Raw genomic sequence first — 26,362 nt, 5'->3', positions numbered from 1 at the left:
AAGATTGGATGACCAATAATTTTCTCCTATTTAATTCGGAAAAGACAGAGATATTACTTATTGGACCAAAAAACAGTACACAGAATCTTGTAGACTACAGTTTGCAACTAGACGGATATACTGTTACTTCCTCTACAGTCAAAAATCTGGGTGTTATATTAGACTGCAACTTGTCTTTTGAAAACCATATTTCCCATATTACAAAAACAGCATTCGAATTTCTTCCATCTTAGAAACATTGCTAAACCACGAAACATGTTATCCGTGTCCCTCTATGTTGAACTATTGTAATGCACTGCTAGGTGATTGTCCTGCATCTTCAATTAACACGCTACAACAAAATGAGGCAGCTAGTGTCCTTACCAGGGTCAAGAAAATACCGTAATTCCTCAAATAAAAACCAGTAGTCAAATAAACGCCGGGCCTCTTATACTGGCCGGGGGCGTGGTCAACACGGACAAATAAAGGCCGGTCTTAAATAAAGGCCGGGGGGAAATCTGTGCAGCAGAGCCAGATAAGGAACTTACACGCCCACTACCGGAGCGATTCTCATTCTCGAGTCAAGAACCGGTTGCATCGGATTTCGGATCACCAGTACACTGAACCAAGAACCGTTTCTGTCGGACGCGTCCGATTCGAGAACCGAGGAGCTGATGATACTGCGCATGCATGATTCAGCGTGAAGCAGACTGACACAGAGCGCGTCTGAACCGAACTGATTCTTTTGGTGATTGATTCTGAACTGATTCTGTGCTAATGTTATGATCTCTGTCCACTGGAATGCTATCGCTTTTAATTTAAAACGGGTTATTTAAAACAATTACTTATCAAACAAATGGAATTAGAAATAAAGGCCTGCCTCTAATAAAAGCCTGCTTCAAATAAAAGCCTGTTACCTTCTGCAGTTCAGGTAAATAAAGCCCCCCCCACCCGGCTTTTATTTGAGGAATTACGGTATGATCGTATTACCCTAATTCTCTGCACTGGCTGCCTGTTAAGTTCTGTATCAGTTACAAAATATTATTACTTAACTATAAGGCCCCAAATGGTTTAGCTCCTGCATACCTAACTAGCGTTCTACCATGCTACAATCCATCATGCTCCCTATAAGGTCAAAAAAAAATGTTTATTATTATTATTTAGCTTGGGTTAAACTAATTTTACTTGGTTGGAACAGCAGCTACTTATGCTAATTATGTCTCTATTTGTTTCTCTGTTTTGCCACGGGTTAGGATTTACACAAGCTCCAGTCTGAATACACAACACCTGAGAAGAGATGATGTCACCCCCCCCCCCCCCCCCCCAGAGGACCTCAGATGATGCTAACCCTGAAACAACATACTGAGCTACCAAATTTAGCTACAATTGTGTATATAATAATTGCTGTTAATAGTGTTCATCGTCTGTTTGACTACGTCTTTAATTATTTTTTTCTGAAAATTTCTTCAATAAGCACAAGCTGTTAGTCACCACTAATAACCTACTACTAAATGTTGTAGAAACTTAATTTTCTGTAAAGTTGCTTTGCAATGATTTGTATCATAAAAAGCACTATACAAATAAACTTGAACTGAATTTTTAAATGGCTCTTTGGCGCTGACATTTTATCTTCAGCAGCTACAGCAAGAGAACAGTAATGGCAGACCACTGCTTCTCACTCAGGGCTGTGTATATGCTAATAGTTTTTTGGAATTATAAAACAATGAGGGGATTTTTACCATTATAGGTTGTTTCCACACACTGTGGCCACACAATTGTGTTCAAACACCTTATAACAGTGATTTTTGCATTCTATGGCACATTTAATATTCACAAGGTTGTTAGTGTAAAACAGGGGTATACTGCTATTTCGTATATTTAACATATGTATCTTCAAGAGTCACTATAATAGTGATAAATCACTATATTTGCAGATGCACTCAATGTTATGTTTTTACACTGAGAATCACATGGTACTTTAAACTTAATATCTGTCCAGAAATGATTTCTTGCTTTAAAAATCAATACATACACACACACACACACTTGCATTTGTGGTTTACGGGGACTCTCCAGGTGTAATGGTTTTGTACTGTATGAACTGTATTTTCTGTCGCTCTATACCTTACAAAAAACTACTGGCAGTTTTTGAATTTTATAAAACACAGTTTTGTATGGTTTTTTTAAGCCTTTTGTTTTACAGGGACACAGGGAGTGTCCTCATAAACCATGTGCAAGTTGTAGTACCCATGTCATTATACACATTTGTGCATCCTCATAAACCACCAGTACACACACACACACATGAAGAATCTGTCATGCAAGTGAACTTAGGTGTATTTTATATAATTTAAAATGGACAATACAAGTTAATGCTTCAGCATACCTATTTCACAATAACATGAATGCATTTAATTAAAACATTGGTGTCTTGAGACATGTGTAGATCCATTTCACAGTTAAATAAACTTTTCACAGTCGCACAGCTATTTTTATTAAAGAAGGTAACTAAATACGCACTCTAGCAACACATGATGACAGATGCTATTTTCTATACCATTACCTCACCAGTACAGATTCCTTCATGAAAATCCAATGATGGCGGTGGAACTTGATATCAGTTGTGCAACAATTATTGATTGAAAATTAATTTCAGTCACATCCAGTTGGTCTCTTCAGTCACATAAATAGATTATTTTTATTAGATATTATTTATTTTGTTGAATTGGATCAGACTTCTATTTTTAAATAAATCCCTACAGCTACACTCTAAGAATAGTGGTGTCTTGTCCTTTTTTTGTCACTGGTCATTGCACAGTGGCCACACAAGTGAGAGAACCGAACATTTGAAGAACAACAAATAATGTAGACAGATAAACAAACCAGCTGGACAGTGTTTGACATAAACCAACTAATGTGAGCATTTAAAATTGAAAGACTGAGAAAATTTTTGTTCAGCTATGCGTCTGGTAGTTTTACAGTTCCTGGCAGGATTTTTTGGAGCTCTAAGCTCAGTGTTCCTCCTGGGATCTCTTGGGTCTGATTACTGGCTTATGGCATCTGAATCTTGTGGAGATGCTGCTCTTTTCAAATTATGGAGAGTCACAAAGGTAAGGCTCGGACATATTTGCCATGTTTTAAAAAGATTTGTACATCTGTTTGATTAGACTTTAACTATATATTTAAACGATTTATGAGAGAATTCACCAATAATTTTTTTTAATGACAAATCAAACATAAAAATAATTAATTAATCCACCTTGGACCAGAATCATAAGTCTTCATAGTATTATAGTTTCTATTTGCAGCATAGTCTTTCTAAAGAAGCTGGCTGACTAAAGAAGGTTTGCTTCTTAAGCTAGTTAAACCTTGTAGGGACCATCATGATGGTACATTTTCGGTATGATTAATATATTTGGAACAATATCAGTTTTGAAGTTACATTTATTTATCATCTTTTTTACTCATTTATCATCTTATTAATTAGGATATCTCTCAAGCACAACCAGACAGTAGCAATCATGCTGAAAACTCACTTCTGTTCTACCACGAGGGTCTTTTTTGGAGATGTTCCTACCATAGGGGTTCAAGTGGACAACAGGGCAGCATACTGGCTTTTTTAATAAGTAAGTGTATTAACTGTGTATATTAACTTTCTGTATTAACTTGAAACTTGAGCAAAAGCACTATATATATATATATATCCCCCCCCCCCCCCACATTGTATGTTTTAGCCAGTGAATGGGAAAGCTACTTTTAAAAGTATTGCATTACAATATTGTATTACTCCCTAAAAAGTAACTCATTGCATTAGTTACTTTTTATGGAAAGTAATGTGTTAAACTACTTTTCTGTAACTTTTACTCATCTGGGCTGGGATTGCTTGCTTGTTTATAATAATAAAAAAGCTATATTTGTGGCAGTGTAAAGGAATGAATAAATTAATAAGAATAAATTAATAAGACTCAGGCTAAAGGAAATGTAAATTCACGTCTGTACATTAGAGGGCGCAGCTCAAACAAACCTTTCAGCTGTGCTGCCATTCTGATTGCATCTGTAATATTATTACTATAGGATGCAGGAGAAGTCATATTTGCTTATTAGCAGTGTTGGCTTGTTACACAAAAAATAATTTATTATTATATTACTCTGTATTGCTACACTGGTAATTCATGTACCTGTGCAAGTCATGAAAATAATGACAATACGAATTATTGGATTGTTGGACTTCAAATAAATATGGGTTGATTCTTCTCAAAGTTTCTTTTTGGTTCAATGAAAAAGCTGACTAAATTGACGAAAACATTCTTCAAAACATTTTTTTTGTTGTTGCAATGTTTTTGAAGTTGTTTACACAATCAAGCCACCAAAATACAATGGAAAACTTTTATTTATTTATATAGCACATTTAATAGCAATGTTGTTGCTTCACAGTTATAATTAAAACATGCATATATAAAAACATTTGCCATGCCTAGCAAAATGAAGACATACACACTCTTAGACATACACCCTCACACAACTGTATAGTGAGATCGGTAGCTATAGACGTGAAAGAAAATAATAATTTATTACGTCAATGACTGATTTGTTCAAAAAGTGGATTCATTCAGTTAGGAAACACCTCCTCAGTGTTTATCAAAGACGCAATTAGTGCTGTAGCTTAGTTTTCAACTTTTTTCGTTGGTGAAATAGTGCTAAAATGCACGTAATATTAACTTTGTTTATTCAATTTTTATAAAAATCTAAATCACATTTGTTATGGTAATATCTGGAGAACAACTGCATTCTTAGTATGATGTTATAGGCCTATTAGATTAACTAGCCTATATTAAATGAAATAAACCGACTAGTGGTGGCTCGTGGATTTTAAAATAGAGGAGGAAAACTAATTGTATTGGTCTGGGGATACCTGCTGATTGTTATTATTATTATTATTATTTGCTCAACCACTTTAAAATGGTTTTTTGGCAGCTTTTAGTCAGAAACCGTAAAGAAAATATATTCAATATCGCTACTCATTATACATACTTGGTAAATTATCAGCCCAGCCGCTCCGGGAGACGTTCAATCCATAGACTGTATAAAAACAGGTTCAAAATAATAGCACGTAGTTTACGTCTCTATGATGGTTGTTTGATATTCCAGAAGGGAGACTAGCCTCCTCTATGATGTTACTTTTCTCAGCACTCCTCAGCGCTGAAAGTGAACACTCGATGCTGATTGGTTACCCTGGCCTCCCCCTCCCCTTCTCTTTCCCTTAGCGGTGTAATTACATCAGCAGATTCGGCACATTCGCGATAGAAAAGCGGAGCTTTCTTATGTAATGGTATTACAACTGTGAAATTACAAACAAAAATATATACATTCTGAGAAATGAACTAAAATGAATAGTGAATTTTATTAACATTAAATCTTCCTCATTTTCACCTCAAAATTTGGGGGAACTGTGCCTCCCCTGCCTCACCCGACGAGGCGCCACACTCTGGGTGTGTGTAAGACGTTATTAAACAAGCTAGGTAAACGCCTGTTATAATCGCTAACAGTGCAGAATACGTACCGAATGCTGGTCTGCCATCGCATAGGGCTCCCCAGCCTGATAGTGAAGCATCCGTAGTGACCACTACACGTCTGACCACTCTGCCCATAGCAGCACCCTGCTCGAATATGGTCGTGCCGAACCAAGGCGCCAGAGTCTCGAGACATGAACGCGTTATGACAAGGCGCTCCGTTCCCGCTCTCCATGCCCGCGGCTTCACTCGGCTCTGTAACCAGTGTTGAAGCGGTCTCATGTGCAACAAGCCCAGTCTGCAGACGGAGGCTGCGGCCGCCATCAGACCAAGCAACCTCTGAAACGTTCTTAAGGGGATAGCTCTGCCTTGAACGAAGTGGGCTAGTGTATTGTGAATCGACTGGATTCTCGGCTCTGACAGCTTCGCGATCATAGTGCGCGAGTCCAGTATCATACCCAGGAATGTGATATATTGGCGCGGCTGCAGTGTGCTCTTCTGAATGTTCACAGACAGCCTGAAACCTGTCAGATGGGCGAGGAGTCTGTGTTTGTGTTCATCGAGAGTGCTTCTTGACCGTGCGATGACTAACCAGTCGTCGAGATAGTTCAGTATGCGCATTCCACTGAGCTTCAGGAGAGCGAGCGCTGTATTCATGCACATTGTAAATACGCGGAGAGCCAAAGCGAGCCCAAACGGCAACACTTTGAACTGGTACGCCACACTCTCGAATTCAAAACGCAGGAAGCGCCTGTGATGTGGGGCTATCTGGATGTGGAAGTATGCATCCTTTAGATCCACCGCAATGAAATAATCGTCTGGCTGAATGTGCGCGAGGATCTGCTTTACAGTTATCACCTTGAACGTGCATTTCACAAGCGATTTGTTCAGTAATCTCAGGTCTAAGATGGGGCGCATACCTCCATCCTTTTTCGGAACTAGAAAATAACGGCTGTAGAACCCGGAATTTCTCTGTTCCTCGGGCACTATCTTTACTACTGCTTGTTTGGCCAGGAGAGAGGATATTTCTGCTAGTAGCAGCGGGGCGCCTTGTCCTGATACTTCTGTCATAATCACACCGTCGAAGCGGGGTGGTCTGCGAGCGAATTGGAGGGTATAGCCGCGTTTTATCGTGTTGATCACCCAATAAGATGCCGCGGGGAGCGTCGCCCACGCGCTCAGATAACTCAATACAGGGGGTATTAATGCATGCTGCGGCGGGGGCTGCTCGCCAGCCACAGGGGAAGCATTGACCGCTATATGAATGGCAGGTGACTCGTCCGCGGCTTCTTGCACAGGAACATACATAGTCACCTCCTCGGGTTTCCCCGAGCTTCCGCTTTGCGAAGCGTCTCTCAGGGGAGAGGCTTCGCTTATGTAGTGGGTAATAGTAGAGGGAGGAAGAAAGCTCTTTTGCTGAGACATGTAATGCATGTTTATTGAAACAGAACACAGCGGTTTCATTCTCACAACATTTACATTGTTGACGAACTCTGGGCGGGCAAACGCCCTCTTCGCCGTGGGTCCGACGAACACGTCCCACGCTCTCTTTCCCCTGGCACGAGCATCAGGAACGCTGCTCCTTCTTACCCGCCAGGCGCCCTTTGCTGCTAGAGGCAGGTTTAGTACCAAAATGGGGCTTCCTGGGCTGCCTTTGGTGGAATGGTGGCTCTGGCTCACGACGCTCTACCGCGCTCGGGAACGCACGCCTGGTATATCCCGCCGGGCGCTGTGCTGAAGAAGACCTGGACCTCGCTGCATGGGGGGCTTGAGACCGTTTCGGCAGTAGATGAGGCATCATCTTAGACTGCTTTACGGTCTCGGCGTATTTCACCAACAGAGATTCCACCGCGACACCGAAAAGACCGGTGGGGCTCACCGGCGCATCCAGGAACTGCCTCTTCTCGGCATCGTGAAATTTGAGGAAAAAAATGAGGAAATTTGTATGTTTTTTTTTTTTGTTTAACCAAGCAGACATTCAGGTATCATCACTGAGAAAAGACTTTGGACCATTCTGTCATAAGGCAAATTCACACCACACTGACAGACACTGATCAATGCCAACAGTCACCAGATTACAGTATGACACAAACACAGTTTAACATGTTCAATAAGCAAAACCAAATAACGACCAACAGCAAAAGGGTAACACATTGATTCAGCAAACCCCGATGTCAAATGTCTGTTGCCGTTGGTTGTATCAATCACTGCAATGCACCCTGGCTTGTATATAAAGCCCAGATTGGTGGAGTGTTTCAGTGATGGCTGTCCTTTTGCATGTTTCTCCCATCTCCACACAGATCTTTGGAGTTCAACCACAGTGACCATCAGGTTCTTGGTCAACTCACTTACCAAGGCCGGTTGGGTGGCCAGCTCTAGAAAAGTCTGATTATTCCAAAGTTCTTCTAATTCCTTCAAAATTGAAATCTGGCCATTCTCTAGCTGAGCCCCTACCTGCTTCAGGTGAAAGATTTTAGTATGCAAATGCAACAGACTCACAAATGCTTGATAGCACAGCTAGCTTACTGAATGGACAGTCATCTCCAGCCAAATCACAGAGAGTGACCATAAAGCACGCAGCCCCTCCCTCATCAGAAAACTTACCATTTCATGGAATTGAATCCAAGAAATCACAAAACCTGTCCAATACCACTCAGTGATATTTATGATTTACTAAAAGTAGAACTAGCAATACTCCAGCTACAGTTTTACCTCATCCAGATCTTACAATAGGCATTATTGATCCAATATGTCACGGTGTGACAAATAGCATCTGGAACTTATTCCCGCTGAAGCAGTGTTCCCGGTGGGACGCTTTGAGTGTAACCCCGTCCCCAGGCCTGTGTGTGCGTTTGTTGCCATGACAACCCCAAATAACGGATTGGCAAACAGGTGTGGGGGATTTACTCGGAGAGTTTGGGTGAGGCCTCGTCAATATTGGAGAGGATAAAAAGCAAGAGAGAGAGGCGGTTGGGGTGGTTTTTCTCTCTTGTGAAAAGTCGTTTTACTGGGTGGTAACAGGGATTTGGAGGACTGGTGAATGAAGAGGAGAGTGTTGCCTTGATGAGGGACTCGAGGACAACAAGAGGAGAGTGAAATACCCCGTTTGCATTGGAGAGGAGCTAAGTAACCGAGAACTGAGTCTCGTAACTGCACGTGTTCGACACTGAATTGGATGTGGTTTGGAGTGTTTGGATCACGATCATAAATATCACTGAGTGGATTGTATTGATTCATTACCGATCTCTTATCTCTCCCTCCATTATAAATGGTGAGGTGAACTCTGCCGGTGTCTGTGAAGAAAAACATCTCCGAACACCCTTCATCAGCAGTGAGGATCGCGCCCCCCCCCCCTTCCCCCTCCCTAAATTCCCCCCACATTATATGCTTGAAGTGGAATTGTCGTGTGTGTGTAAGCTATATTACTTTTTGCCATGCACTCTCCATGTGTTATGTGGGCTGACTGTCAATAATAAGAGTTCTGTGACATTGATCTGTTCCAACTGTCTGGATGTTGAGGAATTATCATCTGGGATGTGAATTAACCCCTCTGTTGTGCTAATAGGAGAAGAGATGCCCTGTTGAAATATTTACTATCTGCCTCAGTAAAAGCCCTGTGCAACCTGTTGACTTCGAGTCTGCTGTATCCCTGCCATACAACTGTATTGTGAGAAGTGTTCGTTCCTCCCAAATGCATGTGAGCTGTATACTTGCCTGAAACATCTATTCTGTCTGTCTCAGAAGAAGCCCCGTTCAGCCCACTGACTTCGAGTCTGCTGCATCCCTGCCATTCATCTGGATTGTGAGAAGTGTTTGTTCCTTCCAACGCATGTGAATTGTATACTTTGTTTGAAGCATTCATCCTGTCTGTCTCAGTAGAAATCCCGCGCAGCCTGTCGACTTTGAGTTTGCTGCATCCTTGTGGCCCACATGTGCTGAGAGAGGTGACTGTCCTTTTATCACGAATGTGAAGCTGACGCGCGTGGTCTGGAATACCCACTCTGTCGGTGTCAGGAGAAGCCCCGTTTACCTTGTTGGCTTTGAGTCTGTTACCACGTGTAACTCCTTGGTATTGGAGAAGTGCCCACCCCCGCTGTGAGCAAGCGTGGGAACAGTGTGCCATGTTGGAGTCGCCATTTAGTGTGCCCCCTACCTAATTACTCACCGGCTTGCTGTGTACCTGCCTAAGGCCCTGCTCCGGTGTTACAAAGCAAGTAGAAGAGCCTGACTACATCCCTCCCAAGGAAGACTCCCCTAACCATCTTACTGTAAGACCGTGCACCTGCTGTATACGCACCCGACTGATATCATTCACCTCAAATTTCGCACCTGTGAACGAAGGAAGGAAGGAAGGTTGGAATTACATACTTACCGGAGAAGACTTACAGGACCTCTCACTTGCCAAACACATCCCCACCTGAAGGCGGTGTATCTGCTGTATACGTACCTGACTGATATCCATCCGTCCCAAATTTTGCATCTGTGAAAGGAGAAAGGAAGGTTAGAAGTACCTAATTGCCAGAGGAGACGCACCAGACCGCTTGCTTGCCAATCGTATCTCCACCTGTGAAAGACCTACTTGACCTCCCACCTGTTCTCTGTCCATCCATTGCGGGGTCCGCACAGAGGAATAGGGCGGAAGAGTCCCCGGTCGCTGCACCATTCACCTTCGATTACTGAGGGCAACAAAGAAGAAGATTTTAGATTAGGATTTTCAATTTGCTTTTACTTCAAAATAAAACTTGTTAAATTTATTCTCTGTCTCCGACTCTTCCCTCTGATACGCTCCTCGAGGTGGTCCTGGTTCAGGGGTGGGCACAGTCTAGCTTGGGCCACCCGACCTGTGACACAATACAATAAGTTGTAGTTAAACGCATTGTCAAAATTACTTTAGCACTAGGCTGCAAAAAAATATATATAATACAAAAACAAATATGAATATATAACTGCCTTAATTCTACGTGGCATTGATTCAACATGTTGCTGAAAGCATTCTTTAGAAATGTTGGCCCATATTGATAGGATAGCATCTTGCAGTTGATGGAGATTTGTGGGATGCACATCCAGGGCACGAAACTCCCGTTCCACCACATCCTAAAGATGCTCTATTGGGTTGAGATCTGGTGACTGTGGGGGCCATTTTAGTACAGTGAACTCATTGTCATGTTCAAGAAACCAATTTGAAATGATTCGAGCTTTGTGACATGGTGCATTATCCTGCTGGAAGTAGCCATCAGAGGATGGGTACATGGTGGTCATAAAGGGATGTGCGTGTTGTGGCTTCACAAATGCTTTGCTGCATACCTTGGTAGTAACGAGTGCTTATTTCAGTCAAAGTTGCTCTTCTATCAGCATGAATCAGTCGGCCCATTCTCCTCTGACCTCTAGCATCAACAAGGCATTTTCGCCACTTTCCCATTCTGACATTCAGTTTGGAGTTCAGGAGATTGTCTTGACCAGGACCATACCCCTAAATGCATTGAAGCATCTGCCATGTGATTGGTTGATTAGATAATTGCATTAATGAGAAATTGAACAGGTGTTCCCAATAGTCCTTTAGGTGAGTGTATATATATATATATATATATATATTGTAGGATTATCCTTGAACAGTCCATTTCATTAAATTAAGCCAACACTGCATTCCACAGTTCGGAACGATTCCCCATCGAACCATTAGTGCATCATAAAACACAGTCATGGTGCCGAGATGGCTAAAGGAGATGTCACCCCCCCCCCCCTTTCCCTTTTTGTGCCTGTCTAATCTCATACCAGCGATGCCAGGACAGCAGGAAAAGTGTTTTCTTTGTTCCCCAAACTTAAGACCAAATGTCCAAGAAATCCTGTGGTGACCCCAATACATAAATCCATAGGCTTATCAGGAAACGAAGGATGCTAAGGCATTCCTATGGACCAGGATCACCACAAACCTTAAACCAGGGAACTCGTCCTTTCTGCAGCTGTAAATTCCAGAGACTTTTGTCTCCAAAACCAATAGACTGAAATTAACCCACTTGTGGTTTAATACAAAGAACGGTCTCAAAGTTGCTTACAATAAGGTGAATTGATTACCAGTATTTACCACACATATATCTTAAGTATCATGTATGTTTTATGTAACCTGTGGAATTCTTTCTGTGTGTTTAACTTTCATTACAGCCCATTCGTTGGGTTTTCTACCTCAGTTATAGGAACTAATCACCAGAAGTTGCCTCATACATGTGTATTCTCTGTATTATGCATGCTTTATATTACTCAAGTTAATTTTGTGTTAAACACTTATCACGGCTAAATCCTTATTTACTTTCACCTCAACTATGGGAAGTATATGTATTTTGGTACCTACTTGATGGGTAAATGATTTCTAGAATTTTGATATAAAGTAGATGTGTGTAGGATGCACCATATTTAAACTATTAAGTTTGCTTATTAAAGCGTTTAACTAAACTCTCAGGAGTTTGGACACACATGATCACGTGAACATTACTCTAATTACATGCAAGAACCAGAGAACAGGGCGTAGGTCCCACCCAAGACAATATCTGATTGGCTGTCGCACTAGGAAGGACGGGTCAGATGGACACGCTTATAACCCAATGACAGCTATGCGTTGCTTTTGGCCTTGCTTTTGCAGTGAATTTTGCTCTTGCCTATGTTTTGTGCTGCCCTTTCCATCGTCCAGCGTGTATGCTTACGTACTCTTCAAACCACCAATAGCTCACTCAAAACTCATCAACTCTTCCGTAAGATCCTTCGATGAACTTCGTCAAAGAAAACCCTCTCAGAGTCGCTCCAGACTCTGAGGAAACGTACTCGGTTACTAAACGTAACCTCGGTTCTCTCTAGAAGAGCGAACGAGTACTGCGTCTTAGCTAAGACGCTACGGGAAAAGTCTCTTTTCACGAAATACTGAAGCAAAAAATTATCCTTAATTTTGTATTTTTGTAAAGCGCATTTGCAGCAGTACACAGCCATAGGCGAGACGGCTCGTCCACTCATTGGCTTGTTCTGCGGCAACTGCACAGCCTATCGAGCGCAGGCTGATGCAACATAAGACCAATAAGGGCGCTTTGCGCCCTTCTTGCCACTGCCCGCCGAAACGGGTGTGGCCCAACCTATAAAAGGAGCTCGAAAAGGCTGACTCACCTGATTTATTTCATCGCCGAAGCGAACCAGAGTGAATCGTACGCACGGCAGAGAACGCAGTACTCGTTCGCTCTTCTAGAGAGAACCGAGGTTACGTTTAGTAACCGAGTACGTTCTCTTACGAGAGCTCTCTCGTACTTAGCTAAGACGCTACGGAACCCAATGTAAAACGCCGTGCGCGCAGGGATCACACACCAATAAACCTGAAGCAAAGCCCAGGATTTACAGTGCACAGTCACCTGAGGGACTCACAGAGAGTCCAGGACAGAAAGGGGGAAAGCCCTCTGTCCCATATCTAGCAGCATCCGTAGATGCGGCAATATGACATCACACAGCCGAGGCAAGGCCTGACCAATGTGGCAATGCGGGTCTTACGCAATACTGCCCATATAACAGTCGGCAGCGCATAGCGCTCATGAACTCAGAATTCCCCTCAGGGCCCTGATTCGACTATACCGACAGCAGCCTTGCTTGCAAGGCGGGAACATCCAGGTTATAGAACCTGATAAATGTAGACGGCGAGGCCCAACCTGCCGCCATACATATATCCTGCAAGGAGATCCCAGTAGACCACGCCCACGATGAGGCGACGCCTCTTGTGGAGTGTGCTCTGACGCCCAACGGGCACTGAAGGCCCCTGGAAGCGTAAGCTACTATCCATCTGGATAGAGTCTGTCTCGAAACAGCCATTCCCTTGGAACGTCCACCGAACGAGACAAACAGCTGCTTTGTCTGCCGAAAGGCAGCAGAGCGAGACACATAAGCTCTTAAAACCCTGACAGGGCAAAGAAGGCTTGAGTCTCTATCCTCTCCTGACACCGGCAGGGCAGACAGGGCAATAACCTGAGCCCGAAACAGCGTGTTGAGGGATTTCGGCACATAACCGTGCCTAGGTTTGAGTATGACCCTTGAGTCATTAGGCCCAAACTCCAAGCGCGACTGGCTCACCGAGAGTGTGTGCAAATCACCCACACGCTTCACCGAAGCGAGAGCCAACAAGAATACTGTCTTGAACGACAGATGCTGAAGGCTAACCGATTGGATAGGCTCAAAAGGGGGACCCTTCATGGCCTCCAAAACCGCCGCGAGGTCCCACATAGGGAATGACGGAGGTCTGGGAGGATTCAGCCTCCTAGCTCCTCTGAGGAACCGGATGACCAAACCATTCCTTCCTATTGACTGACCGAGCGCTGTTTCAGAAAACGCTGCGATGGCCGCCACATAAACCTTGAGCGTGGATGGGGCTCTACCCTTATCCAACAGCTCCTGTAGGAAGGAGAGAACCTCCGTCACCTCACAACTAAGGGGTGAATAACCTCGAGCTGTGCACCAGCTGGAGAACACCGACCACTTCGAGGCATACAGACGTCGTGTCGACGGAGCTCTAGCCTGAGTGATGGTATTTAGCACTCCCACTGCGAGATCAGCGGTTAACCGTTGAGCGCCCACACATAGAGGGACCACAACTCCGGTTGAGGGTGCCAAATCGAGCCCCTGGCCTGCGAGAGGAGGTCCCTCCTCAACGGTACTGGCCACGGGGCGACATCTGCTAACTGCATCAAATCTGGGAACCATGGTTGGTTTTTCCAAAGAGGTGCTACAAGCAGTATTGAACATCTCGTTTCTCTCACCTGTTCTATCACCTGCGGAAGGAGGGAGACGGGAGGGAAAGCATAAAGCGGGCAGCACGGCCATTCCCGTGACAGCGCGCTTTCGTTCTTGGAAAAGAACGCGGGGCAGTGAGCGTTTTCGTGGGACGCGAAGAGGTCCACCTCTGCCCTGCCAAATCTCTCCCACCACAGCCGGACTGTTTGCGGGTGTAGAGACCATTCGCCCGTAGGAACATTGCCTCTGGACAGCCTGTCTGGACCCAGATTCTGCAGCCCAGGCACATGCACTGCCCTCAGCGAACGCACGTTGCGCTGAGCCCAAACCAGGAGGCGTTCCGCCAGCCTGTACAGGTTTCGGGACCCGAGACCGCCCTGGCGATTTATGTAGGACACCACAGACATTTTGTCCGAATGGACTAAGACGTGGTGATCCTTGATTTGGGGACAAAAGCGCATCAGCGCGTTCTCCACTGCCAGCATTTCCAGACAGTTGATATGATGGAGCTTTTCCCGTTCTGACCATAGGCCAAAGGACGGTCTGCCCTCGAGCAGCGCTCCCCATCCCGAAGTGGAGGACATGGAACACAAGTTCAGAACTATACCCAGAAACAGAATCATCTGACTGGGGTTCAGCGAACTCTTCGCCCAATTGACACTGAGGCCGAGCTTCTCGAGGTGATCGAGTAAAACGGCCCTGTGGTCCACGAGCTCCGCTCGTGATCGGGCCAGAACCAGCCAGTCATCCAAATAATTCAGCACTCGCATGCCTCTGAGTCTGAGAGGAGCGAGCGCTGCATCCATGCACCTCGTAAACGTACGAGGAGCCACGGACAAGCCGAACGGCAGGACCGTAAACTGGTATGCCTGGCCCTCGAAGGCGAATCTCAAATATCGCCTGTGCTTTGACGCTATCTGTATTTGAAAATACGCGTCCTGGTCGTAAGCATTTTGAAACTGCGTTTCATCAATGCCTTGTTCAGCTGTCTTAGATCCAGTATGGGCCTGAGACCCCCGTCTCTCTTGGGCACCAGAAAGTATCTGCTGTACAGCCCCCCCTCGCTTTGAGCTTGAGACACAGGCTCTACAGCCCCTTTGCTCAACAGTTTTGATATTACGGCCCGAAGTATGTGTGCTACTTCTGTTTTGACCGTAGTTTCGACGCGCGCTGAAAAGCGCTGAGGGCACTGAGGAGTGGGCATCGTCTCTGCATTTATAGCACCATCGGCCGTGGCCGGACGAGCGTGCACGGGTTTCGTTTTTACAGAAACCACATGACGCGTGTGACATAGTAATTGCGGGCACTGAGGGGTGGGCACGCTTACTATGCAGTGTGTGCGATCGACTTGAGTCGCTTTTATGGGCGCAGGCCCTGTGTGGAGGGCAGTGCTTACATGTGGAGATGGGCACTGAGGAGTGGGCATCGTCACTACATTTATAGCACCATCGGCCGTGGCCGGAACACCAGAAAAAACACTCTTTTCGTGAAACATCTGGGTAGCCGTGATAACGGCTTTTATGTGCAGGCAAGCGGGCACTCGTGCAGGCTTGCGCATTGCAAAAGACACTGAGGCAGTCACAACTCTTGGAACTGCAACAGCGGCGCGCTTGGGTGAGAGCTCGGCCGCAGCGGAACTCGAACACCGGCGCTTTCCCAGCAGTGCTAGGATGTTTTCGGCGCGGGGCGACGGCTTGAAGAGCGAGAACGGGGTCCCGAGCTGCGTTGCTGACGCTGTTGTGATGACGCAGTTGGAGGCGGTGGGCGTGACTGAGAGCTCTGTGGGGCCGGTCTAGAGCGGCTAGCTGCAGAACCGGAGCGCTTCGGCAAGAAGTGCTTGAACGCCTGCGAAGCTTTCTGGTCCTCGGCGAATCTCTCCACAAACTCGTTGACAGATGATCCAAAGAGGCCAGCAGGAGTCAGCGGCGCGTCGAGGAACGCAGTGCACTCGGACTCCTTGATGTCAGAAAGCGTCAGCCACAAATGCCTCTCAGCCACCGTAGCGGAAGCCATAACCCGTCCAATGGCCTGTGCAGCGGACTTAGTAGCGCGGAGGGAGAGATCTGAAGCACTCCTCAGATCTGCAGGACAGATCGCTTCAGGTCCCATCTCATCCAGCTTGCGGAGGAGATCGCCCTGGAAAATCTGCAGCGTGGCCATGGTGTGTAGCGCAGACGCAGCCTGCCCAGCAGCAGAGAAGATCCGTGCGAGCAGCGATGACGTCATGCGGCAGGCTTTGGATGGCAACGCCGCCTTAGTCCACCGTCCAGCAGAGGGCGGGCAAAGGTGCGCTGCTATAGCCTGTTCCACCGGCGGAAGTGACATGTAGTCTCTGTTTTTAGCACCGTCCAGTGTGGAGAATGCTGGCGAAACAGATGAACGGATTCTCGCCGAAAATGGAGCGTTCCAAGCTTTCGCCACTTCTTCGTGAAGCTCAGGAAGAAAGGGGGCGTGCTTTGAGCTTGAAGAAGAACACTCATCCGGGAGATAGCTACCATCCAGCCGGGAACGTGAAGGGGGCGCTGGTGCAGACCACTCGAGGCCGAGGCTCGCCGCGGCCAGCGCGAGCACTCGCATCAGCTCCTTATCGATATCCCCCCGTCTGCTGGGCCTCTGAGCAGAGGGCGCGAGATCCACGGAGCTCGCCCAACCCTCACTGCCCGAAGCAAGCAGAGAGCACGTGTCCTCTTCCTCCGACGCGGGCCTGAGATCCACTTCCTCGGATGACGCGCCGGCAGACAGCGGATGCTGAACATCGGGAAGCGATGCAGGGGAGGCCGGCAAAGCGGAGGGAACCGGCGAGCTCGGCCGAGCTGGAGGCGGTTCCAGTAGGCGCTGCGAACGGCGCTTCTTACGGCGCTGCGGCGCAGCGGATGATGCAGGCTTCGAGAAGGACGCCAGGCGAGTCCTCAGAGTCACCATAGGCAGTAGCTCGCAATGAGGGCAGCCGCCGTCAGCGAGCGCGAGCGCTGCATGGTCCTCACCCAGACAGGAGATGCAGATGACGTGACGATCTCCATCGCTGAGCAGGGCTCTGCACGAGCCACACAAGGGCATCTTTAAAAAGACGCAGCTCTTTTTGTGAGTGTGCGTCGCAGGGTGAACACACACAGGATATATAAAGGAAACAAAGGATATAGGCGCCGGACAGCGGAGCAGGAACGGCAGTGGAAGGCGGCGAGGCCAGCAGCTTCAGAATGGCTCGTCCCGCTGATATGCTTCTCAGGACGGCGCTTGCTTCCTCTGTGATCCAGCGATGCGTGAGCTTCGCTGAAGAGAAGAAAAATCAGGTGAGTCAGCCTTTTCGAGCTCCTTTTATAGGTTGGGCCACACCCGTTTCGGCGGGAAGTGGCAAGAAGGGCGCAAAGCGCCCTTATTGGTCTGATGTTGCATCAGCCTGCGCTCGATAGGCTGTGCAGTTGCCGCAGAACAAGCCAATGAGCGGACGAGCCATCTCGCCTATGGCTGTGTACTGCTGTAAATGCGCTTTACAAAAATACAAAATTAAGGATAATTTTTTGCTTCAGTATTTCGTGAAAAGAGACTTTAGCTGCTCACTCTCTCCACTGGGGTCCCGCTAATGATGATTGGGGTAGATCCACTGCTGCATCAAATAGAAAAGAGTTATTGTAAAATATTATTACAATTTACAATATGACTGTTTCTACGAGAGCATGCTGAACTTGTAGTTCACAGCAGACACAGTTATTAAATAGTATTGAATGACAGATGTTTGAGGCTAATCGTTCAGATAGACTCGAAAGGGGAACCTTTCGTGGCCTCCAAAACCGTCGAGAGGTACCCTACAGGGACTGATGGAGGTCTGGGAGGATTCAGCCTCCTAGCTCCTCTAAGGAAGCGGATTACCAAATCGTTCCTTCCAATTGACTGACCGAGCGTTGTCTCGGAAAACGCTGCGATAGCCGCCCCGTAAACTTTGAGCATGGAGGGGGCTCTGCCCTTATCCAACAGCTCCTGTAGGAAGGAGAGAACCTCTGTCACCTCACAACTAAGGGGTGAACGTCCCCGAGCTGTGCACCAGCTGGAGAATACTGACCACTTCAAGGCATATAGCCGTCGAGTCGACGGCGCTCTAGCCTGAGTGCTAGTATTTAGCACTCCCACTGAGAGATCAGCGGGTAACCGTTGAGCGCCCACACATGGAGGGACCACAACTCCGGTTGAGGGTGCCAAATCGAGCCCCTGGCCTGCGAGAGGAGGTCCCTCCCCAACGGCACTGGCCACGGGGCAGTGTCTGCTAACTGCATCAAATCTGGAAACCATGGTTGGTTCTTCCAAAGTGGTGCTACAAGCAGTACTGAGCATCTTGTTTCCCTCACCCGCTCTATCACCTGCGGAAGGAGGGAGACGGGGGGAAAAGCATAGAGCGGGCAGCACGGCCACCTATGTGACAGCGCGCTTTTGTTCTTGGAAAAGAACGCGGGGCAGTAAGCGTTTTCGTGGGACGCGAAGAGGTCCACTTCCGCCCTGCCAAATCTCTCCCACAGCAGCTGGACGGTCTGTGGGTGTAGAGACCATTCGCCCGTGGGAATGTTGTTTCTGGACAGTCTGTCTGGACCCAGATTCTATAGCCCAGGCACATGAACTGCTCTCAGCGAGCACAAGTTGCGCTGAGCCCAAACCAGGAGGCGTTCCGCCAACCTGTACAGGTTTCGGGACCGGAGACCGCCCTGGCGATTTATGTAGGACACCACAGACATGTTGTCCGAACGGACTAAGACGTGGTGGCTCTTGATTCGGGGACAAAAGCGCGTCAGCGCGCTCTCCACTGCCAGCATTTCCAGACAGTTGATATGTTGGAGCTTTTCCCGTTCTGACCACAGGCCAAAGAACGGTCTGCCCTCGAGCAGCGCTCCCCATCCCGAAGTGGAGGCGTCCGTCGACACCACTTTCACTTTCGAGGAAGTCCCCAGGCTTACACCTGATTGGTACCAGTCGTTCGCTTTCCAGGGTTTCAAGGCTGTAACACAGCTCTGATTGACCTTGAGACGCAACTGACCGGATATCCACGTTCTGCGCGGTACTCGCGCTTTCAGTCAGAACTGCAAGGGGCGCATGCGGAGCAGGCCTAACTGAAGAACTGGTGATGCTGAGGCCATGAGACCTAGCATCTTCTGAAATTCTCTGCGCTGAATGCCCAACGCCCGCTGTGGCGACAGCCACGCCATCATGGAGCGTGAGTCCAGAGCTATACCCAGAAACAGTATCGTCTGACTGGGGATCAGCGAACTCTTCGTCCAGTTGACACTGAGACCGAGTTTCTCGAGGTGATCGAGTAAAATGGCCCTTTGTTCCACAAGCTCTGATTGTGATTGAGCCAGAATCAGCCAGTCGTCCAAATAGTTCAGCACTCGCATGCCTCTGAGTCTGAGAGGAGCGAGCGCTGCGTCCATGCACCTTGTAAACGTACGAGGAGCCATGGACAAGCCGAACGGCAGGACTGTATACTGGTATGTCTGGCCCTCGAAGGCAAATCTCAAGTATCGCCTGTGACGTGACGCTATCTGTATTTGAAAATACACGTCCTTCAGATCTATCGACATGAACCAGTCTCCTCTGCGAATATGCGCAAGGAGTTTCCTGGTTGTAAGCATTTTGAAACTGCGTTTCACCAATGCTTTGTTCAGCTGTCTTAGATCCAGTATGGGTCTGAAACCCCCGTCTTTCTTGGGCACTAGAAAGTATCTGCTGTACAGCCCCCCTTCGCTTTGAGCTTGAGATACAGGCTCCACAGCCCCCTTGCTCAACAGTTTTGATATTTCGGCTCGAAGTAGGTGTGCTACTTCTGTTTTGACCATAGTTTCGACGCGCGCTAAAAAGCGCGGAGGGCGTCGAAAAAACTGTAGTGAGTAGCCTCTCTGTATAATGTCTAGCACCCAATCCGAAACCCCTGGAAGCGCTGACCATGCGTCTGCATGAATGGCTAAGGGTTGGATGCGAAGCGCGCTCTGTTGGCTGGGCAACGGCAGCGCTTCGATGTGCTGTAACAAGAGCGTTATGCATGTGACGGTCTCCCTCGCTGAGCGGGGCTCTGCACGAGCCGCAAGATGGCATCTTTAAAAAGACGCAGCTCTTTTACGAGTGTGTGTCGCAGAGCGAACACACACACGAGGATGCAGAAAAGGATATAGGCGCCGGAACGCGCAGCAGGAACGGCAGTGGAAGGCGGCGTTGGCCAGCGGCTTCAGGAATGGCTCGTCCTGCTGAGCTGCTATCTGATGGCGCTTGCTTCCTTTCGTAATCCAACGATGCGTGAGCTTCGCTGAAGAGATGAAAAATCAGGTGAGTCAGCCTTTTCGAGCTCCCTTTATAGGGCTAGGCCACACCCGTTTCGGCGGGAAGTGGCATGGAGGGCGCGAAGTGCCCTCATTGGTCTGATGTTGCATCAGCCTGCGCTCGATAGGCTTATGCAGTTGCCGCAGAGCAGCCGATGAGCGAGCGAGCCGTCTCGCCTATGGCTGTGTGCTGCTGCAAATGCGCTTTACAATAATTCAAAATTAAGGATAATTTTTTGCTTCAGTGTATCGTGAAAAGAGACTTTTCCCGTAGCGTCTTAGCTAAGACTCAGTACGAGAGAACTCTCGTAAGAGAACCTTACATCAACCATACTCTTGTCATCTCATAAGTTTAATTAATGTGCAGGCTAGGTTCACTTATAATACTTCGTCATTAAAACTCAACAAGGATTTATGAAATCATGGCCACAAATTAACGTCGTAGTAATTAATAAAACTAGCTCACAAATTCTTAATTTGGTGGGAATTAATCATTAATTCAAAGTTAGCAGTTCTCACTATGTAATCTTCGCACCGTTAAAACGTTATAAAATAAAACTTAATTCAATATCGGTACTCACCGTCTGATTGCTGTCCACGTCGTCCATCTGTACGGTAGGTGGCGCTGTCACAAAAAAACTAGGGTCCTAAAGCTGCGGTCCAAGAACTGCGATCCTGAAACTGCAGCGTCCGGTTGTGCAGGAATACCCCTCTCTAGCCTAGAAATCTAGACGCACCCTAGCGGCAGCAAAATGTATTTCGCAGCCTAGAGTACAGTCTAGCAACTCTCAATACACCTTTTAGCAGCAAAAACCCAGATTGGGTCAGGCCAATCACGTCGTGTATAGAGCAGGCGGGGCGGGCTTAACATATGACGACAGATAGTTGCGACGGCTGCCACTTGAAAACAAAGAATGGCGGCTGCAGCTGTCGAACAACGATCTTTTGAATCGGCTTTGGCCGCGACTCTGGAGGACTTGGAGTTAAGTTTCTCTTTAAGAAAAGAGCAAAGAACGGCACTTAAGTCATTTTTAAAAAAGGAAGATGTGTTTGGAGTTTTGCCGACTGGATACGTTGCTCTGATTGGTTGTAGCGCTATCCTATTGCGTGCAGAGGGATTTTGAGAGACAGCCGTTTATCCCACCCCTCGGAGTAAGCCTCGTCTATGGAGAGTTTCCAGACTAAACATCTTGATGTAAGTCTGGCTGGCCAGGCTAACCCTTCTCCCTAATTCTGGCTGAACTGGTGCAAATCTTATTAAGAAAACGAACTAAGATTAAAGTGCTAGTAGATTGATTCTTTCAGGTTGCGGTCAAGAAATAGTGTCTAACGCTAGACACTTAAGGCCAATTTATACTTCTGCGTCGGGTGCGCGTAGAAGGTACGGCGTAGCATACGCATTGACGTGTACCATACGTCGTACCCTTCGCCGTACCCTGACGCGCACCTCCTCAAAAATGTAACTACGCGTCACGGCGACGCGGACCGCAAGATCTGTGATTGGTCGGCTTGGTAGCATCGCATTTCCGGCTACGCATTTCCGGCGTGTTCTTCTGCACCGCCCGCCATTTTTAAATTCAGAAGTTCAGGTGAAAGTTCAGTGAAGAAAATGGAAATGGACCAAGTGACCGAGGGACTCTATTCTATGAATTTCACCCTCCATTAATAACATCACTTTTCTCTGTCACTGTTTGAAAGAATGTTTGTGTGTATTAGAGTAGTTCAATAAAGCCTTGGTTGATTTTACATACCAGCTTCTTGTGCTGTGTGCTTACAAGTTACTGCCTTAAACTGTAGATTCCGTTACCTTGCTCATAATCAGTTATCATAATTGTATGATATTATTACTGTAGGCCACTGGATAATATTTTGTCCAGAATTGATAAAATACCCTAATCTCAATTTATCGGTGGACGAAAAGTTAATAAAGTGGTAAATATTAATTCTGAATAATTTACATCTAATTTGGTTCTTATTCACTGTAAATCAATCCCCTTTGAGTTATATTGATCTTAATTCCCTTATTAATCTTACACACACACACACACACATATATATATATATATATATATATATATATAGTATATATATATGGAAAAACAAGGGTTCTGAATACTTTCTAAATGATCTGTGATTTTAAATTTGGACACATTTGCTCTTTTCTTTCTCTTTTCTAAGGATGCTTATTTTTAAATGAACTTGATTTGCATTTTTTCTGCCGAGGAACCACAGCACCTTAGTGTTTGCTCTTTCTTGTAAACATACTCCTTCATTTTTCACCAGCCAATCAACCTTGCCAGAAGGTCTGCGTGCCAGCCTACTTGTCTCATTCTCCGGTTTCTGGACTTCCCAATAGTGTTCTAACCTCAGACTCTGCCACAGGTGAGATCTCAAGGAGCAGTTTGCTCATATGTTCCCAATATGATGGAATTCTTTCTCATTTACTGTCACAATAACATAACATGATTTGATTTCCATTGTTAGTGCAAAGGGCCTTTTGGTGTGTTATATTTGTGCTGGGTGTCATCTTGGTTGTGACTGGTGGGTTTGTCACAATTTGTGCAACCCTAGGGACCAGCCATCGCCTTTATGAGACTGGAGGGGCTCTCTTTATAACCGGGGGTGAGAAAATAGTTGCCAAAACATCCACTTGCCAGTGATTCTATAGTGATTTTGCTAAAACATTCACTCCTTTTCTCTTCTTTTCCATGCAGGAATCTTAGTCATGTCTGTAGTGATGCTGTTTGCTGTGTGGGTCCAGGTCTCAGACTCTTTAGAGCAGTATGGCCTCCAGCGCAGACGCTTAGTATGCAACAATCTGCAGCTCAGTGTGCACTATGGTCCGTCTTTTATGCTGGCTCCCACTGCTGCCTTCCTCTGCCTGCTTACTGGCCTCCTTCTCCTGCTTATTCCATCAGTCAGCAAAGCATCAGCCAGAGACACAGAGAATCAGCCATTCTCACTGTGAGAGGAATGTGTGTAGAGTTATGTAATATTTTCCTAAAGTATTTTTCGGAATGTGTATAGTTTTCTGCCCTCCATATACAACAAAGGGAGATTTCGGAGGACATTTTACATAAGAATATAATTGAAAGTAATCAAATTTTTATAACATTTTAATAAAGCAATAATTAAATGTATCTGGGGGCCACAAGGGGATGCTACAGGGTTTACAGAAAATATTTTATAACTATCCATGATAATTTCATCAGAAATTTCAAATAGCTTTTAAAGGTGGGGATTTTTAACTTTTTTTGTTCTACTGACACCCACAGCTCTGAAAAGCTATAGTTACCATTTACTTTCACTGTATCTAAAAGAGCAAAATTTTAACCCCAAAAATGTAGCTAAACTTCTAGTTTTGTGTAGAAAAAAAAGTGATAACTGAATTGTTATTTATATATTTATTTTTATCATTACCAGATGCACTATTTCTTTAAGACTGTTAAAAGGCCATAATCAGATACAGGTGAACATTTTGATTAAGCACTAAAATAGCAAAAACTGCAAAAACAGCCTAAACACAAACACATACAGTATTTTTTTTATATTTGCATGTATTTACATGTATATATTTATATAATTTATATTATATATTAATATATTTAATATATAAAAATAGCATATTTTTCTTAAATATATAAATGCATGAGTATGTATTTATATATATACATAATAAATATACACATTACACACACATACAGTACATTATGTAAATAAAAACTTATTTTGGATGCGATTAATCATTTGACAGCACCAATTATAATATAATTATTATAGAAATATATATATATATATACAAAGTGATAAATCCTCCTGATTACCAGTCCACTACTGAGTTTCGTCCTCTGTAGTGGACAATATCTAATCTGACTGATTATCAAATCTGACTAATTTTGTGTTAAAAGTGTTTTTAATAAATCATCATCTCTGGTAAATTATATGGGCTTTCAAATCAAAATAGAATATGATTTTCTGTTATACATTTCCACTGTAAAGAACACCAAGCATGTTCATTAGACATTTTAGGAGACACAACAAATGAATAGGGAAAAAAATATATACCTATGAAATATTATTTATTATAATCTCATTTATTATTATTTATTATCATACCCGCCAATTAATACTCCCACTATTACACTTATTTTTTCATTATAGGTTGTCCCAAAAAACACATTAATATGCAAATTACATACAGTTTATAGATACATTGTATATAAATGCAAAACAATGCAAAAAAATGGTATAGCAAATCCTTCTGTTACATCTTTCATAACATAGTTGAAAATCATCTTTATATAAAGTTTGGTATAAAAAAAAATAAAAAATGTATTTGTGATTAAAACAAAAATCTAACTGTTGTTGCATTTTCATGTCTTTTTTTCATGTCTATTTAAAAAAAAAAAAAAAACACTAATATATATATATATATATATATATATATATATATATATATATATATATATATATATATATATATATTAAACTGTAATGACATGAAAAAATAATAAATTCACAAAACTTTCTCTTCCTGATGATATTGTAACATTGTGTCACATCTATGCATGCATGCATGTATGATCAAAATTATATTGTTTAGAGAACAAGACATTTGGTTTTTACTTGATTTGAATTTGTGCAAAAGTAAAATATAGTTACATTTGAGGATGCATTTAATTTAGTTAATGAATAAATATAGACCCTATCTTCTATTAAAGTAACCACTAGAGAGCAGTGTTGCTTCAGATCTTGAAAGCTTTCACAATTATGGGAGAATCGCTCACCCTAGGGAACTCTGGGACTTATCCAAAAGCTGATCCCAGATAGCTGAAACAACAGTGCTGAGATTGAAAAATAAATCACTGTTTTATGAATAAGACACGGGAGCTCAGATAATAACTGTACATTTGAAATAAACATGAATCAAATTGGCACATTTTGATCAAACCCCAGTGTTCTCCATTTTCCTTTACAGTCATTCTTGCGTGAAAGAATTACAATACATTCGTTGGGTCTATTGTCACACCTTTATAATTGGAAAAGGTAAACAGACCCCTGAGATGTTCCGAGAGATGGTGGAGTTTGACTTAGATGATGTGAAGCGCCTCAGCAACGCAGATCTGTCTTTAATGTTTGACGCAACGCGCCGCTCTGTTAATCTGAGTCGCTAGTTTGGCGCGTATAATTACACCTGGACCTGTCACATCCGCTTCCGCCGCCGCAACCAACTTAAACATCTCTGTCAGTCCCGACCCAACCACCGCAATGTATTGATGTTTTAAGGTAGGTTTTAATGAATAAGGGGGAGTCGGATTCGGTCATACCACCTCAGATTAATTTTTCTTCTTCCTTCCACGGCGTCCGTTGGCAGATTCATTACCGATGCTTGCCCACAACCCCGCGCAGGATATTTTCCGGCGGCTCGACTGTCACCAGCGTGGCTCACGCAGTTGTTCGTCCCCCTCATCACTATCGTTGTCCCAGAGAGATAGAACTGTCCAAAACAATTAACTCAGGACCTTTAACCACAAGCGGTGAAGCATTTTAATCTCTTCGCACTTTCTCTTGGAGGTATGGTTAAAAGAGGCGACTAGACGGAAATATTTGACACTTAACTCGCTCGCATAAATAAATAAATGAATAAAATATGTCAAAGTTTACTGCAAAGCAAGCACATAGGCCTCTTATGGCGTCCCTCTCATTTTTGTGAAATGTGAATGCGCACATGATTAATTTTTCTTAATGTTAACATGGAAAATTTGGTATCACTTTAAGGTGTCCTTGTTACACGTTACATGTACTTACTATTAAAATAACAATATG

At 44.8% G+C, this 26,362-nt stretch overlaps 1 protein-coding gene across 2 annotated transcripts; it reads left to right on the top strand.

The window, feature by feature from the left end:
• Nucleotides 1–2,670: 2,670 nt before the first annotated feature.
• On the top strand, nt 2,671–24,900 carry tmem182b (transmembrane protein 182b). Of its 2 annotated transcripts, XM_059571384.1 has the most exons (5): nt 2,671–3,089; nt 3,467–3,605; nt 22,820–22,918; nt 23,021–23,158; nt 23,251–24,900. In XM_059571384.1, the coding sequence occupies exons 1-5, from the start codon at nt 2,940–2,942 to the stop codon at nt 23,502–23,504; spliced, it is 780 nt and encodes a 259-aa protein (XP_059427367.1). In that variant the 5' UTR covers nt 2,671–2,939; the 3' UTR covers nt 23,505–24,900. The 2 variants fall into 2 exon arrangements, with proteins under 2 accessions (XP_059427367.1, XP_059427368.1); XM_059571385.1 differs by lacking the exon at nt 23,021–23,158.
• Nucleotides 24,901–26,362: the final 1,462 nt, after the last annotated feature.

Source organism: Carassius carassius, chromosome 17 (assembly GCF_963082965.1).
Source record: "Carassius carassius chromosome 17, fCarCar2.1, whole genome shotgun sequence".
In the NCBI taxonomy this organism is placed as follows: Eukaryota; Metazoa; Chordata; class Actinopteri; order Cypriniformes; family Cyprinidae; genus Carassius; species Carassius carassius.
This window is presented reverse-complemented; position numbering and strand designations above follow the sequence as displayed.